The following is a 17,751-nucleotide window of genomic DNA, read 5'->3' on the forward strand; positions in this document are numbered from 1 at the left end:
TATGCACCAGAATTGGTAACCTCTTTATTTATTTCATATGCACTACAGTGGTTATTGTTTTTAGTTGGTCAAGCCATATCCAGTCGTATCTTGAAAACACTAAAAAGAATAAACAAGAATATAAAAATCACCATGCAAGAGTACAACAAATACAGTGATCTTCCACCCAGTCCACTTCCACAAACAAGTAAAATTGATCAGGTTACAATGCCTGATGATGACTCAGGTGGAAAACAAGATATGGTGGACTGTTACAATATGTTATTGCGATCTCAAGAAGAGGAAACATTTACATTACAAGAAATGAGAAGTGCATTGGCCTTTTACCATAGGCAAATTGAACTCTGTACAGGGTGCATGGAAAAAATACCTAGTCCATACACGCCGTATGTACATACTCAAATTTACATTAAAAAAACGCATTTGCGTGAATTGATTACGAAATTCAAAATGTACATCGATGTACCGTCCGTGATTTCACACATCGTGGAAAGTTCACAGGATGATTGGTGTTCTTATGACATTGAAAGTGATTATGAAACTGACTCCAGTGTTGACGAATGAATCTCTATACTGGCACTCAACCCATTAATTTCCGTTATTTCATATCTTGTTAATAAACGTTGATAATAAATCTTGTTTAATTTAATTGATGTTAGGTTAATTAAAATATTCAAAACGTAGGGTAAAGAACAAAAATGGAGTACGTAACACAAGGGCAAAATATATATTTATGCCAGCGAGATGTCCATCAATATCAGGATCTGTAGCAGCAGCGTGATATTGTGCTTGACCGCAAGGTGTCGCTGCGGTTCATCCTGATCGGAGTTTCGTTATCTTATCGGTGTTAGGTGATCGCCTCCAGCAGGCTGTCTATAGCTTCCAGAGTTATTGAGTCTCTCCCCCGTGGGTCCAGTACGAATTTGCGTTTTCGTTTTTACGATAACGCTTTATAGCCCCCACTGAATATACAGGATCGCTGGTTGGGTTATATGACTCCGTGCTGATCCGACTTCATATACAGGCTTCAGCGGGGTGCTATATCTACTGTAGTACTAATTGCTTTTATAACCAGAAACCAAACAGTTCATGATGTCTTGCTATGTTTTATTCCTTTTTTCTGGTATACAAGTACACGATACAGTATCGGGCAAAACCTTACTTGACGGCCGGGCAAGGGCTCGTAAGAGCCCGCCATGAGCCAAGACTGACCTCGAGGTCTCAGTGCCGATAGTGGCGTTAGTTCGGTAGTTCTCGTTTTGTTATTGTGTTAGGGCAAAGGCGAATTATATACCGGACAGAATTTCGGTTTGTTCTGTGGTGAGTCCTTCCATATTACACTTTGGGCAGTTTACCGGTAGTTTTTTTTCACTGACGCTAGCCGACTTGACTCTAGTGTTTCTTTGGTCATCAGGGCTGGGATAAGCTCTCTTGATTCGAGCAGCGGTTGTTTCGCTCTCCATAGCAGTTGACGCCTCCTGCGAGTCACGCGCTACCTGCGGCAGCGTGCTGGCGTTCTTATCTCTGACGTCAGGTAGCCTCGCACTGGCTGTCGGAGTATTCAGCTTCAGGCCGGACTCTTGCTCGAGCGTGGCAGTTTCGAGACGAGGGAAGTCGCTTTTTCTCTGTTTGCAGTCTGCTTGTTTGTGACCTGGTTTTGAGCAATATTTGCATGTAATCTTTTGGCCAAAGTATGAGACATAAAACTCAAGATTGTTAACTACGATATAACTGGGAATCGGTTTTTTTTCCACATCTTCTCTTTTCATTGTTATGTATCTGACTCCGGTCTTGAACCCATCTTTATCTATTTTGTGAGTGCTTTTAATTGGTTTGCCATATTCCTTTTCAATGTGTTCCAGCAGCGTTTTCTCAGGAAAGGGTATTGGAACCCATCCTATTACTACATTTACAATGTCGGATTCGTACAGTCGAAGGCCGTAAATTTCGTTTACTGTCGTTAACTTTTCGAACAGATCCAGAACATTCTGCCTGGTAACACAGGTGACATCCACTTTGTTACCTTTCATTGCTGCAATGCCAGCTATTCTGTTTTTTGTAAAACCTGCTTCTTTTAACAGAAATATTATCTCGCTTCTTGACATTAGCTTGTTCGTTCTAAACATAAGGCATGTTGGTCTTTTAAACACTATTCCTGGTGTATTAGCTGCCACCATCTGAGCGAAGCTGGCCCTTTCAGGTGCTGCCCTTGCGGACAACCGTCCGCTAGCCATACTAAACGTGAATGTTTCGCAAGGATAAAGTCTAGTACGGCGCGCGATAGTGCGATGATTGAAGCGCCTCCTAGCGGTTACGGGTTCGACGCTAGTCATGACCATTGCGGGCGTAAACGTTCTTGGACAATACAGTTAACGCTAATTGCTCCTGGCCAATGGTCCCCAATTGGCTGTTTAAATGGTCGGCTATATATAAAAAATGGACCTATCCCCATCCAGAAAATACACTCACAGTAACACGTTATAGTTCGTAAGCGGTACCGACGTGTAAGAGAAATACTCCTGTGTAGGCTGTGTTATTATGCCTGAATTTGCAGTTGCCCCGTACCTTCAGACACCCTTTATAAGTTATCGTCCCATATCGGAACTCCAGTAAAAGCGTATTCCGATAAAGCTTGAGCCAAACCACATATTTTTATTCGTCGTGCGGGCACTGTGACGTCACGTGGATCAATTTCCTCCTCTGCTATAAAATATTGTTGTTGCTTGTTGTTAATTTCATTGTATGACCTATAATCTTAGGTAATCTTATAATCTCTTTGTGCATTCAGTATAGCCTGTTCATATTCACCACAGAACTTACATTGTCCGTTTCACTTTATTATGGACGTAAAATTATGTGTTGTTTATCAAGATGTAGCTTGGTAATGCGGGGGGATAATGATAAGTAGACGATCGAAGTTTGTAATTGCACGCACCCCGTCGTGGATCCTTCCAAGTAGACTAGCTTGTCGCACCCGGCATTCGCCCACGGACAATATAGCTATATCGCAGACTTCCCCAACGCGCCATCCTGCATCAGCACATATTTTAGACAACTCGTCGGTTTAATGTATACGATAAACAAGCGGCAATAGGTAGGTTTATAGCATAATGCAACAAAACATGTAACAAAGACAGGAACAGATTCAAGAATACGCCATCTAGTGGTAATTTAATAACGAAAATCACCTCTTATGTGTTATTCACTTTTCTTCCATGCATCATCTGGTAATTAGAATACTACGAAAATAGACTAATCGTTTATTAAAACACACACTGGTGCAACCCGAACATTCAATTGACACAAATTACAGGACCTTTTCCGTATTTTTTTCTGTACTGATAATTTGTACTCTCAGTAGGAACGATTCATTTAGAGCAATTGCTGTTAAGTGTCCATCGCAGCAATGACAACTTTTCAACGTTGAGTCGATATCTTTTAACACAAGTGTCAGCCAGTACAAGTGCGCATTAGGTTAAATAAAGTAACAAAGAGTATGCTATGTATATTAAAGTGCTTGGATACCTTCGTTGTCAATTACAACCATTTGCTTTACATAAGATGTTTCACATTCATGAGCATCCAATCGTCGTAAGGTTTTTACGGGAACTTCCATTTTGATGAAGACACTTTTCTAAATTTTATATCCATAGCATTTTAAAATACCAAATAAAAATACAATGAACATTGATGTACATACATGTTCATTCCATATATCTGGAACATGATAATAGATGTTTTCATGAAATGTTAACCAACATGGTTTACAAAAATAGCTTGGAATCCCACAATCACTGCAGCGCACAATATTCTTGGTGGATTGTCTGTATGGAAAAATTATGGTAATTTCACTCATTAGGGAGCTCGTCTTCATTGCTGCATTTTATATCTTTTGCAGTTTCTTTGCTTCTGTCTCGGCCTTTAGTAAAGTAAAGAAAACTTGAAACGCACATTCTATTCGGATTTGATTGCAATTCATTTATCTATAATATCAATATATTACCTGCATATATTACACAGAAATGAGGCTGGTTTAAAAGATATTATTCTGAGACTAAAAAGATTTTCCTCCATTTGCCGCCAGTCCTCTGATAACTGTTTTCTTCTTTGTTCATAGGTTTCAGCAGGACTTGTTTCTGAACTATACCACAAATAAATGTATATTTGGATAATACATAATAGTTTATGTTATACTAAGTCAAAGCTTTTACTGATTTCTCTTAGTAAATAGTTTTACCTATAAGTAAGTTAAGTATATAAATGACATCAAGCTGTTATGCGAAAGAAAAACTTATGTCTAACCTTTAATTGTGGCAACACTGTATCATAATATACAATATCCCTATAGTATAAGACCTTAGATATGCTAAATGATCAGTATCAGATTGTATTACATTCCAGTTGTAAGGTTTTCTAAATAATGTCTATGGGGGACAACTCTAAATAATATCAATATCGCAAATGCGTGTGTGTGTGTGATATCAATAAACAAGGCTGCGCGTGTGGGTGCTTTGAATAACAAGCTGTTGTGTGTACGCGCCGTATGTGCTGTATGTGTACTATGTGCTGTGTATTTGTTGCATGTGCTGTGCGTACTGTATGTATACTATGTGCCCTACGTGCTGTATGTGTCGAATGTGCTGTATGTGCCGTATGACCTGTATGTGCTCTATCTGCCGTATGTGCTAATTCTGCTGTATGTATACCATGTGCTGTATGTACTATATATGCTGTATGGGCTTTATATGCCGTATGTGCTAATTCTGCCATACGTATACTATGTGCGGTATGTGCTATGTGTGCCGTATTTGCTGAATTTGCCACCTGTCCTATTTATGCTCCTATGTGCCCCATGTGCCATATGTATACTATGTGCCCCATGTGCCATATGTATACTATGTGCCCCATGTGCCATATGTATACTATGTGCCCCATGTGCCATATGTATACTATGTGCTCCATGTGCCATATGTATACTATGTGCTCCATGTGCCGTATGTATACTATGTGCTCCATGTGCCATATGTATACTATGTGCTCCATGTGCCGTATGTATACTATGTGCCCCATGTGCCATATGTATACTATGTGCCCCATGTGCCATATGTATACTATGTGCTCCATGTGCCATATGTATACTATGTGCTCCATGTGCCGTATGTATACTATGTGCTCCATGTGCCATATGTATACTATGTGCTCCATGTGCCGTATGTATACTATGTGCCCCATGTGCCATATGTATACTATGTGCCCCATGTGCCATATGTATACTATGTGCTCCATGTGCCATATGTATACTATGTGCCCCATGTGCCATATGTATACTATGTGCCCCATGTGCCATATGTATACTATGTGCCCCATGTGCCATATGTATACTATGTGCTCCATGTGCCGTATGTATACTATGTGCTCCATGTGCCATATGTATACTATGTGCCCCATGTGCCGTATGTATACTATGTGCCCCATGTGCCATATGTATACTATGTGCCCCATGTGCCATATGTATACTATGTGCTCCATGTGCCGTATGTATACTATGTGCCCCATGTGCCATATGTATACTATGTGCCCCATGTGCCATATGTATACTATGTGCCCCATGTGCCATATGTATACTATGTGCTCCATGTGCCATATGTATACTATGTGCTCCATGTGCCGTATGTATACTATGTGCTCCATGTGCCATATGTATACTATGTGCTCCATGTGCCGTATGTATACTATGTGCCCCATGTGCCATATGTATACTATGTGCCCCATGTGCCATATGTATACTATGTGCTCCATGTGCCGTATGTATACTATGTGCCCCATGTGCCATATGTATACTATGTGCCCCATGTGCCATATGTATACTATGTGCCCCATGTGCCATATGTATACTATGTGCCCCATGTGCCATATGTATACTATGTGCCCCATGTGCCATATGTATACTATGTGCTCCATGTGCCATATGTATACTATGTGCCCCATGTGCCATATGTATACTATGTGCTCCATGTGCCATATGTATACTATGTGCCCCATGTGCCATATGTATACTATGTGCTCCATGTGCCATATGTATACTATGTGCCCCATGTGCCATATGTATACTATGTGCTCCATGTGCCATATGTATACTATGTGCTCCATGTGCCATATGTATACTATGTGCTCCATGTGCCGTATGAACACTTATCGGTAGAAGGTTATCGGTAGAACGTAAATATCGGCCGATAATATCGGTGAACCGATACATCGGTCGACCTCTAGTCTTTAATCTTATGATATTAAACAGGGGTTATCTAATTTATCTCCTGGTAGAAATATAGAGTTCGGATGCATAAATTTCTGAAGAAAACAGCTACTTTATTGTCACATTAAAATACATTCAGTGAAAAATATGCAACTGGCTTCACGGGCCGTACAACTTTTTTGTGCGAGCCGTATTTGGCACGCGTGTCGCAGGTTTCACATGCCTGGTTTATAATATGCTGTTGGCAAGTCTGTGCCATCTGTGCTATATGTATTCTCTCCTGTATATAATACTGCATGTGCTCTACAGGGTGTCCGAAAAAACATATATATATATACATTATATACTCTTTAAATGCCCATAATAGCAATATTTATTTTAAATATTTTTTTTTCAGGTGTAAATAATGGCAAAAGCTAGACGGAAGTTTGAGGAAGTTAAAAGAAATTTCTTTATTAAAACAAATGTTGCTGTAATATGGTCATTTAAAGAGCATATATATATATACAAATATACATTTTTGGTTGACACCCTGTATAGTGTATATTATGCTGTATGTGCCATTTAACATGTTGTCCATTCGTATATACTCTGTATAACATGTTCTTTGCGTGTATTAGCTTTGTATGCTGCATATGTTTATTATAACACTCTGTTTGGGTGTATGTGCTCATGATGGTTGGAATTGTCCCCGTCGGTATGATTGTATAGTAATGTTACTAAAAATGTAACTTACTTTATCCTCGCGTGGCCGGGAAACGACAGTCGTTATAACACAGGTATTCTGTTTCATACACCTCGTGCCAGCTTACGAGTTACCAAGTATGTTACTTTGTGGGTGGTTATTATTTTTTTTTTAATTTTTCATTTTTTTGTGTGACTGATAATTTGGACAATCCATTAGTGACCACTGGGTTGGAGCAATTGCCGTTAAGTGTCTTGCCCAAGGACACATATGCCCACAATGGGAGCAGTGACAAGCCTTGAATCCATTACCTCTGGGTTGGGAGTCAGTCGTGCTAACCAACTGTGCTACCGCGCTGGACAGGAATATACTAAAGTTAAATGATATTATCGAATAGTATCGATATAATCTGAAACCTCTTAAATCACACAAGACAGGTCAACAGCATTCAATAACACACATTCTACCTTGCTGAATACACTGACCTGGACCAATACTGTTCTGCATCATCATCATACGCAGAGGAAAGCCCCGAAACACCAGCATTCTGCTTTGCTTCTCTTTTGTCTTGATAGAACAAGCTTGTTTTTTTAACCTTTTCTCCTCGTACTTTAATCTTATACTGTGGTGCCTTTCTTTTCACCAACTGAAACAAACGATTTGACGTTTGTTTAATTTCTTAATTTAAAGAAATTAAAAATACAAACCTTTGTCCTTTTTTGTTCCATTTTCCTTCTAAAACTAATATAGGGATTCGTTTAAACTTTCTATTCCTTTTGATTAATAGCTTTTAATTTAAATAACCGTGTGTGAGGTAAACAATATCCTAAATATATTTCAACATTTGGGTCAAAATATTTACGTCACGCAAATTGACGAAACAGCGTAGAAAACGATCCGTATTATAACACGTGTTACCATATTATAATACAGCATGTTTCGAAACGTCTCAACCAATCAGCATATGTCCGTTTGTTAACGACTCAACCGTAACTAATCGGGTGCGTACAAGGGGGGGAGTCGGCCTTAAAGAAGATTGATCCAAAGATTGGAGCATGATGAAAAAACAAAACCCCCAAAAAGAAATTCTACCAAAGTTTACAGTAAACAGTTTCGAGTGCACACTTATGTAGGATTTAGAAACAAGTGCATTACATTAATACACATCACAGTATAAATAAACATTGGAATAGAAAATAAAACAAAAAAAAAACAATCATAATAACAAATAAATAAGAAACAAAATGGAAAAGGGGCAGCAAGTATAATTTCGGATTTGTTGCGAATTGTTTGAATTTGTCCATTGTTGCTGTGGATCAATCCTTGTGATGCCTGGAGCTCGGGTTCATGAAGGGTTCCTTCGATTTTGGTTTACACCTGCAATTTAAAGTATTTGTGGGCAGTAAATCTGTTTAAGGTTTGCTTTGGAATTGAAAAGTTAGTAAGAATAAGATGAAAAAGTAAGGAAAAAATATATAAACAAATACTAAAAAGAAGAGACAATCAACAGTATTGAATAAACAAAAAAAAATTAAAAAGCAGTAATAAGCTTTGACGTGGATTTTATAAAGTCGTGATAAGACTGTCGAATAATTATCTAACATTACTTTCTGAACATCTTTAAATTGGAGGGGGGGGTACCGAGACCGACTACCGGGTAACTAATACAACTGGTTGCACGCGGCTGCAAACGGTTGCAGATATTTTGGTTATTTTGACCAGAAACGCTACGCGGCCACGTCCAATAAATGTCAAATGACCATACGAGTGTAACAAACCAACTTTTGGTCCGATACCTCGAATGGTTTTTAAGTTGTGGTCAAACAGACATTACGCGATTGCAAATGGTTGCAGATATTTTGGTAATTTGTTTATTTCGATAACTCTCTAGTAGGCCATCCATCTGTAGTAGGCCGTGGTGTTATTTACGTATTTTCCTATTCATAAATACACTTATTAATCAAAATTAACAATGATTTTAAACTGTCCCATCTTATCCTTTGTGTTTTCGAATTTGTAAAATTTCACTCGTTGTGCGGATCGCTATATAACTCCTCGTGTGTTTTATTATATTTTATGTTTTTAAATTGTTGTCAATTAATAAAGGAATGATATTAGTAATTCGTATTATCACCCAAAAACCGTCATTTATTTTGATTTTGGGAATATTTGGCAATATGTGCTTAAGTGTCCCATCTTCCCCCATTGTACTATATATAAATAAAATGTGCTTATTAAACTAGCATAAAATAAGTTTGTTAGTGGTAGGCCTACTAAAATAAGTTTGTTAGTGGTAAACTTTTCTCGGCTACAAATATGAATAAATGAATGAATGAATGAATGAATGAATGAAAAATAACATACCAACTCAATTCTACTGACCTTAAATAATAAAAGCTAAAGTGTTAACGTGAAAACGTCGTGTATGTAACGTTTACAACGGAGGGTCGTAACAAACTTGGACCGGTTGCTCATTCTGTTTGTTTCGTCCTATGCGCAATATAGCGCCCGGTACAAGTATATCATTTGGAACGAATATATCACGACACTGGTTATTTATATTAACTTTAAGTTGCAGAACACTATTATTAAAAAAAATAATTTTTTGTTTATCTTCTTCCACATTGTAAATTTTTATTGCCAAACTTTGAAGTCGATACTTAAAACTGCATTTACTTCCCATTGTTTTCCGATGCCATATAGCGATTCGCTTTACTCTTCCAAGTGAGTTTTAATACATATTTTTGAATTGTTGTCAATTAATAAAGGAATGATAGTACTAATTCGTGGTATCGTCCAAAAACCCTTCTGTATTTTGATTTGGGAAATATTTGGTTATATGTGATTAAGTGTCCAATCTTTTCCTACTCTATACTATAATATTACCAGCAACCTAATTCTTACTGCAGAAATATTTAATATGGCAAAAACCGCCAAACAACATAAATTGTAACTTGTAAAAATACACTGTATATTGCTGTGTTTGTGTAACTTTAGGTTAAAATAACTTTAAAATGTTTCTAAGTCTGTTGTGTCCACGTGAATCCGTATAAAGATGACGTCATCTTTGACATAAGAACTTCCTTCTATTAGGTTATGCGCGACAAATAATGGACAACCGCATGCTATGTTCATGTCGGAAGTTGGTTTCGTGAACGACGATGACGTAGGGTCTGGTCTGAACATGTCTGACAAATGACGTCGTTCTAAGCCTTGGTCAAGTAGCATGAGCGTCACCTGGCATAGGGTATTGATTATATAAAAATACGTAGAAATTAAAAGTAATTTACTTTTTGTCGGAAAGGCCAGGGAAGAAGATTGTCGTATTCTCCTTTCATGAGGACGAAAAACAGTGATACGTGGGTTCCTTTACCTGCGTTTGTGCAAGTTTTGTATTAAGAATAAACGTACACGGTACCATTAATGATGTTAATTTGACTGACCCATGCCATCTCCATTGAGATATACACGGGCACACATCTTATATCCGTAACGACTCGTGTAAAAAGGTTGGCTGTAAATTGATAGAGCTCGACCGCTCTCTGCTTCCCTCTTGCGGCGTTGAAAATTGTTGATCTTCCACAGAGCGACACCAGAATAACTCGTAGTTTCAAGAACCTGTGATATATAAACTGTTGTTTTCCAGACACATTAAATTCGTTTTCAAAAGACGATATTCTTGCACATTTTGCGTACTGATGTTTTAGCGGCCTGCACACGTCTTCGTCAGTGTGAATGAATACGCCAAAAAAGCTTGATTGTAGAATGATAAACTATGATTTATATCTTATTCAAAACTTAGATATAACGCCCACCTGAAATCGCTGGTCCATGTCAGCAATTCTTACGTCATAAAGACCAATCTGCTGCTCAAATCCATTGATTTGCGCCAAAAAGTCTGCATAAAATAAAACTATGCTTAAAAGAACTCTTAAATATTTATTTAAATATTAGCATTCGTAAGAAATATTTAAATAATAGCATTCGTATACTTTGTTCGTTCTCTTGGTTGCGTGTTGATAGTTTTCGTTCAAGCTCATTTTGTTTTTGTCGTATTCTAGTCATCTCTTCAATCATTTCTTTTAACTTCTGGTTTAATTCAGGAATCATTCGCTGGTTAGATATGTCAGCGTTTTTTATTTCGTTCTTAATTGCAAGGCTGTTGTCGATTTGCTGTGCAGCTGTTCTCTGCAGAAAAATATCGGAGTTTGTTAAAGCCTATGTCCTAATGGTATAGGTTTGGGTAAGATAGGACATGTCGAAAGAATGAAATTTATTTCATCTCTTCGGTCACGATAACGAAGAAGTTGACAAAAGTGAAAAGACAGGTAGTAAAGGTAAAACAACAATTGTTAAAACACGCTTATTAATAAAAAAAAGAAATATTTTTTGGATAAAAGGCGTGACCGTTACACCTTACAGGCGATGTCAAATTGAATAAATAATATTTAATTAAACATATTAAAGTTCTATTTTAAAGAAAAATGTGCGTAAGGACACAACCCGTAAGGGGGGGAGTCGGCCATGGGCGTCGCCAAGGGGGTGCCTGAGGGGCCATGGCCCCCCCCAAATTTTGAGTTTTACAGTAATGTTATTGGTGAAAAAATAAAATTAAAGTGTTAAACGTGCTAAACAGTGATGTTCAAATGGGGGATCTCGATCCGGTTCCGGATCTTTTTCTAATTAAAAGAAAAAGAAAGAAAACATTTAAGCCTGTTTTTAAATTTCTTACACATGCTAAATGATAAGGTGTCAGTCCCTATTATGACGCAAATAATCGCCGTGTGAAATGCTATTATGTCATAATTAGTTGCCAGGTCAAACAATCGCTATTATGATGGATGAATTCACGTGTGAATCCATATTATTTCGTAATAAACAGTCTACCTGCTAGCTAAGAAAAACAAATCTCAAATTTTGTGACAAAAATGGCTGGTGGTAGGCAACGAATAGAGTTTTAAATGTAGTTGTAGATCGTTGTGTTTTCATGCGGCGTAATTGTGAAAAATAAATGCCATTCACAGTACGCCTTTCCGTGTTTTGTGTTGTAACTAGGTGGTTTTTCAAACCCAAAATACAACCGTAAAACATTTGGCCCCCACCAAAATTTTAGGCTGGCTACGCCCTTGGAGTCGGCCTTAAAGGAGATTGATCCAAAGATTGTAGCATGATGGAAAAACAAAACCCCCAAAGAGAAATTCCACCAAAGTTTACAATAAACAGTTTCAACTGCACACTTATGTAGGATTTAGAAGCAAGTGCATTACATTGATATACACCAGCATGTTCTTAATCTATTTCAACTTCCTATTTAGAAACAAGAAATATTTGCAGAATTAAGGAAACCGCATTTCCGCGACTGTAAAAGAGCGATGTTACTTGTTCAAAACAGCATGATCAGGATATATGAGATAACAGTGAATGGCGCCAATTAGTTTCGTTCAAATGATCACAATTGTAATTGTCAGTCATTATTATTTAAATATAACGGCAGATTTCCAGCTGTTTTAGTTACAAGTGATGAATAAACCAACGAACTAAAGGCTACCCACCCTGTTGACTATTGTAACTATATATGAGTTCATACCTGCATTCCGACCATCTTTTGTTCTAGTTTTGCAACAGCCGATGTAACTGTTTTTACATTATTGGTCGTCTTCACCTTTTCCAACTGTTTTTTGATTCCATCCAACATAGCCCATAATTGCTCATGTGCCTATTGATATTTATCTTTATTGGATATTTATGGTTTAGGTCAATATAAATATTAAAGTCGGGTAGAATGGAACACGTTTATTGCTTATTTTTTGTTTCTTATTGTAGAAAGAAAGAATATTGAAAGAAATATATGTATGGCCCCGCGACTCTAAAAGGGCTTTGTCATTTAAAAAAACACAATGAGATTATGAGATATAGGTACTATCGAAATACCATTTTACCCGAGAATACTACAGTCTAAAATTGTCAATGGACTGTAATCATAACCGACTCGGGCGTTCCTAGGCAGTTATCCTATAGCTCAAATAAATATAATTATTTTATATTATGGTAGGTGCATGGCGGAATTTGGGTGATACCACGAATTAGTAGTATCCATCTTTTGAATGACAGCAATTAAAAAAATGTCGCGTCAACTTTGGTTCGCATAACAGGTATAACTTTACAAACTCGAAAACACACAGTGGTAAGAAGGCTCAGTTTAAAATCTTTGTGAATTTTGATTAATAAATGAATTTATTAATAGGAGTTTTTTAACATGTTACCCATATATTATATTATTGGTATTGTTTGAATGTTAATGGGTATACTGTTAGAGCATCAATTGGTAAATATTGTATCCTAGAAATGCAAATTTAATTGTAATAATAGAAAATTGATAATAAAGTTTACATTTTAGCTACAAATCGAGTATTGCCACAATTTTGATTGAATTTTGAATATATTATCTCGTCATTACATCATTATATTATGTTTAGTTAACCTTGAGGTATAGTACAGTTGGGGGAAGATGGGACACTTAAGCACATACTGCCAAATATTTTTAATATCAAAATAAATAAAGGTTTTTGAGTAATATTACAAATTAGTACTATCACCTGTTCAGCGAATCGCTAAATAATTTGTTGTGTGTTTTAATGTGCTTTTTTTGAACTATTGTTAATAAGTAAAGGTATATGTGGTAGTACTAATTCGTAGTATCATCTAAAAATATTCTGGTCAACATGTGCTTAAGATTTCGTCTTTTCCCACACTACTATATAATTTATGTAAATAATTGTTTGACAAAGATACATTGTAGTAACTAACCTGTGTACACGGTGCTTCTACTGAATTCATCGGAAACTAAGACAGGGATAAGGTAAGATCGGTAAATAATTTACCAAACAATATATATTTAAAACAAAATTAAGTGCGATAGGAAATATAACAACAATTTAACATAACCATTTCCATTTTAATCCTTTGTATCGTTCACAAAAATGTACAGTTACAAAGTTTACAGTCCTACTTCAACCGAACGACTTTTAAATAACTTTACTAAATCTATTATTCTCCTACATATATGCATCATATAAAAAAATGTTTGCATGGTAAATAACAGACAAAATAACCAGGAGAATTATCCGAGGGGGAAAATAAAATAAAGGCAAGCAGCCAAGCAGAGAACGTTTGGGTAAAGTTTAACGGTGCGAAAATAGGGGAAGCACCAAGGAATTGTTTTGAAGAGGTGCGCATATAGCTTGTGGGGAATTCCCGACATGGCTTTTCGTGTGAACAGATTTCGACACAGAAAATCCTTTGTTAAACCATATAGTATACTGAAGTGTACTATGGTTAAACGCTGGCGCAATCTTTAGCGAGCCCGGTGTCTTGATATACTCGTTCCAGCTGATATATTTGCTATTGCGCATGCGTAGTAGATCGGAACCGAGTATGGTAGTGACCTAAATAGATGTATGCGTAAGTTATATTTTCGCGAAAATATTAATATTCATATGATTTAACTTATGGTCATACTTTTTTTTATATTTAACAAACACCTCCGCACTTTTTTAGGAAAATAATGTTTCATATCGTAGATATTACGTATAGCGATACAAAACTGGATTAGTAGAAAATCCTATAAATAAGTTTAATGACAAATATTAATAATTATAGCTAATATTTTTCGAAATATTACAATTTTATATTAGAACCGGTGTTATGATATATATTCGTTCCGATTGATACATTTGTACCGGCGGGAGCTATTGCGCATGCACCGAGATGCTACTGCGCGTGCGCAGTGTGTGGGAATAAATACAATACGAGCTCCAATAAATACGTACCGACTGCAAAAAGTTACGAGAAAAATTAGTAGTTTAATTTTTATTGATGGTATTCCTGAAATATAGTTGGATCTGCTCTATACAACCAACCTAAAATATCCTTTATTGGAGTTTATAAAATATATGTGTAAAACTGTGGGCTAAGATGAGTTACCGTAAGACCCATACTTCCGAATTGCTGTATTTTTGTTAACAATTAACAACAAAAAAGAGAAGCGGGGTTATATAGTTTTATATTACTGTAAATAACAATCGTGAACTGGAGGTTACGATTATTTCGGAACGCAAACCAGTTCGAATAATACATCGTCCAAAAGCTATTTCATCGTTTAGTTTAGAATGAGCGAAAGGGAAAAGCGTCACAACTTATAGCGGGAATGGGAGACACGGTAAATTAGGGCCGTGTGAGAAAGTTATTGGGTTCGTGGGAATCGTAGCGGGACATTTCCGCGCTATGACGCCGACGCTGGGAAATGGGACAACATGATGGAAGACGTTAATTAAATGAATAATGGACGACGTAAATAGGACGGGAACGCTATACAGCAATATTAACGATATGTACATGTATAACTGCCGATCTTACTACTACAATGTGGGGGTAGAGACTCTAAATTAAAATATATTTACATTAGCAGTATTCTTTAACTTGTAGTTAACCTACCGAATTTAACAGGCTGTGCTAGCTTCTTTGCCATGTAAACTTCATATAGATAACGTTAAACAGATTTTTTTGTTGTTTTTATCTTAAATTAAAGTCATTTTGACCCCTGCCTATTTTCTTCATGCTTATATCTTAGCGTTTTTTTACAAAACTAAACTAGTTTTATGAGACAAAATCAAACTGTACGAAATAATCAAGGTTGTTTTAAGAAGCTATGAAACTAGTTTAATCGTTCGCACACGCTAACTAAAACAATCTTCGGCTTTACTATGATTTAGCGAGCATTAAAAAATAGCACCTTACTATTTCGCATTTTTTTACCTGTTCGAAGTATACTGTTTCTATTTTACATATTTTTTTTTAAATATTTAAAAACAGTAATCAGCTTTGACGGACGTTTTATAAAGTCGTGATAACATTGTCGAATAATTCTGTAACTTTATTTTCCTGATTATCAATTATTGGGGGTTCGCAAAAAGAAAATTAAAAAAGAGTCTCGTCTGACAAAGTGTCCCATCTTCCCCCACCCTACTATATATATATTTCGAAATATTTGAAACTTGTTTGCGTTCAATTCAGTCCAAATGCGTTTGTATCATTATCGGCGTGTAACCCTTTGCAGCACGCGGTCGTCTTCGGTTTGTTTATCATGCAACCGGAAGTTTTACCGAATTTCTCCAGTTCGGCTAACAACGCCGATATGCTTGAACGCGTATCGTCTAGAAAACACTAAGTTCAATACAAAGAACAAAGAGGGTCGGAGATAAAGGGTCTCCCGGTCTTACTCCTCGTTTAATTTTAACGGCCACGATAAAAAAAATAATGTTGGTAATAATACCTTGTGGCTCCGTGTAAACTAATTTCTCCCATTTAATTAAAGTCTTTTTCAAATCCATACTGCTTTAGGGTCCGCATTATGATTTTTCACGAAAGCGTGTCAAATACTTTATAAATATCGACAGCAACCAGAGCTCCCTTTTGTTGCCGAATTCGTGCATAGTCCGTAATGTCGAAAAGCTGAGCCCCGTAAATATGGCATTTTGTTCTTTTATTGTTAGGTTTCCTGATTGAAGTTCATTTATAGCACGTTTATCCTCTTTTCTTTTTATCAGATTTAGGAAGAGCGCGTGCACTTCTCATCCTTTCCTGCCCTTGCACGACTCCCGATTGCCGCCGCATTCCCAATAATCTACGCACGTGAATCCTCAGTTATCTTTGTTCTGTTGTTCCGGAATTAATTTCTTGCAGCAAGGCAGTCTTTTCATTGCCTGATTGCATTTCACGCAATTGGTCAGCTGACAGTTCTCGTCCACCACGAATCGGACGTATTCCTCACAGCAAGAATGCACAGCGCTATGTTCTGTTTTGCACAGACTCATGTTTTTGGGGTCAGGTTCTCCATCTATTTCCAATGGACTTCTAATGGTTCGTTTGCTTGCGGCTTGAGTTTGAGTAAGGGTTTCCATATTTTTATTTTCCATTCTAACTTCGCTTACGTTCTTGTAGGATGTGTTTTTTAAGATCCTGTCACTTTTGTAGTTTTCCCAGGCGTAGACGTCTTACTACCCTGGGAACGAGTTGCAGCTCCTCGGTGCGTTGCGGCGTCTTATTGCTCTCGACGTTTGCTTCAGGCGCTGACAGTTGCGAAACTCTTTCGCTTTGGTTTGGCAATCTCCTTGTTTCTGTCCTGCCTTACTGCTTTACTCTATAGGTAACATACATCTCTTCTTTTTTAATCCAAAAATAACTGGAAATTGGATTTTTGTCCAGCAGGTCGTCGTTTTTTTTTAATTGCTACTCGGCGAATAGTCAGTAGCGCGTCTTTATCTATTCTTCCAATGATTTGTATGCCTTGTCGTACTTCGTTAATTCGTCTTTTATATCTTCATGGCTCGTCGGTATTAGAACGTACGATAGGTTAATCCAAAGTTAGTAAAGACGTACGTTATTTCACATTTATGTAAGTGAACTGCTGCTGTAAAGGTAGCGTTTTTACTGAGATTTTTCTGTAAAAGTTAAACCTGTTTTCTATTTTTACATGTAATCCCAACAAGGTTGCCTTTTCTTTCCGCAATTCCCAATATTGAAGTAAGCGGGACATTTTTTCATGATTATATTGACAATGATTTCTCGTTTTAGACCTTCCTTTCTTCTTCTTATCCAACAACATTTCGGCCTTGTTGACAAATGGCTGTATTTTTTGGCAATACGCGTGAATACAATTGTTTCTGTGACATGGCTGAAGTCACTCTAGGATCCTTTCACCATAGTTGATGAGAATAGAATATTCTCATCAACTATGCTTTCACTACGCCGACAA

General features: G+C 37.0%; 4 protein-coding genes and 1 pseudogene across 13 annotated transcripts in view; 1 reads left to right on the forward strand and 4 right to left on the reverse strand.

Annotated features, from left to right (window-relative positions):
• The window catches only part of LOC149730929 (uncharacterized), a 38,852-nt gene extending 31,980 nt beyond the window's left edge, over window positions 1–6,872 (forward strand). For 5 of the 6 annotated variants that reach the window (XM_089885061.1, XM_089885062.1, XM_089885064.1 and 2 more), the window contains one exon: window positions 65–634. Coding sequence is in view for 1 of the 6 variants with exons in the window: in XM_089885065.1 (XP_089741191.1) it covers window positions 6,651–6,673 (23 nt within the window). In the remaining 5 variants the exon portion in view is untranslated. Of the gene's footprint in view, window positions 1–64; window positions 635–6,650 lie in introns of those variants that run through there. The other variant, XM_089885065.1, reaches the window with a different exon arrangement.
• LOC149730932 (uncharacterized) lies at window positions 13–2,339 on the reverse strand. Its single transcript, XM_089885077.1, has one exon. The coding sequence runs from the start codon at window positions 2,337–2,339 to the stop codon at window positions 1,287–1,289; it is 1,053 nt and encodes a 350-aa protein (XP_089741203.1). The 3' UTR covers window positions 13–1,286.
• LOC149730933 (uncharacterized) lies at window positions 2,249–7,799 on the reverse strand. Of its 3 annotated transcripts, XM_089885081.1 has the most exons (7): window positions 7,646–7,799; window positions 7,424–7,584; window positions 4,004–4,141; window positions 3,701–3,824; window positions 3,526–3,634; window positions 2,821–3,030; window positions 2,249–2,703 (listed from the first exon to the last, which is right to left on the reverse strand). In XM_089885081.1, the coding sequence occupies exons 1-6, from the start codon at window positions 7,664–7,666 to the stop codon at window positions 2,867–2,869; spliced, it is 717 nt and encodes a 238-aa protein (XP_089741207.1). In that variant the 5' UTR covers window positions 7,667–7,799; the 3' UTR covers window positions 2,249–2,703; window positions 2,821–2,866. The 3 variants fall into 3 exon arrangements, with proteins under 3 accessions (XP_089741207.1, XP_089741206.1, XP_089741208.1); XM_089885080.1 differs by having other exon boundaries at window positions 2,249–3,030; XM_089885082.1 differs by lacking the exons at window positions 2,249–2,703; window positions 2,821–3,030 and adding an exon at window positions 3,249–3,435.
• Window positions 7,800–9,835: 2,036 nt separating this feature from the next.
• Window positions 9,836–13,886, reverse strand: LOC149730934 (TNF receptor-associated factor 3-like). 2 transcript variants are annotated; one of them, XM_089885078.1, is made up of 7 exons: window positions 13,746–13,886; window positions 12,526–12,654; window positions 10,931–11,126; window positions 10,754–10,836; window positions 10,382–10,556; window positions 10,229–10,311; window positions 9,836–10,175 (listed from the first exon to the last, which is right to left on the reverse strand). In XM_089885078.1, exons 1-7 carry the CDS (start codon window positions 13,773–13,775, stop codon window positions 9,948–9,950), a joined length of 924 nt encoding a protein of 307 aa, XP_089741204.1. In that variant the 5' UTR covers window positions 13,776–13,886; the 3' UTR covers window positions 9,836–9,947. The 2 variants fall into 2 exon arrangements, with proteins under 2 accessions (XP_089741204.1, XP_089741205.1); XM_089885079.1 differs by lacking the exon at window positions 13,746–13,886 and having other exon boundaries at window positions 12,491–12,629.
• LOC149730935 (uncharacterized) lies at window positions 13,873–17,699 on the reverse strand (annotated as a pseudogene). The gene is made up of 2 exons (XR_016385718.1): window positions 16,270–17,699; window positions 13,873–14,383 (listed from the first exon to the last, which is right to left on the reverse strand). The product of XR_016385718.1 is annotated as an uncharacterized LOC149730935 (transcript).
• Between the last annotated feature and the right edge of the window lie 52 nt (window positions 17,700–17,751).

This window comes from Ciona robusta, chromosome 9 (assembly GCF_009617815.1).
Source record: "Ciona robusta chromosome 9, ASM961781v2".
Lineage (NCBI taxonomy): Eukaryota > Metazoa > Chordata > Ascidiacea > Phlebobranchia > Cionidae > Ciona > Ciona robusta.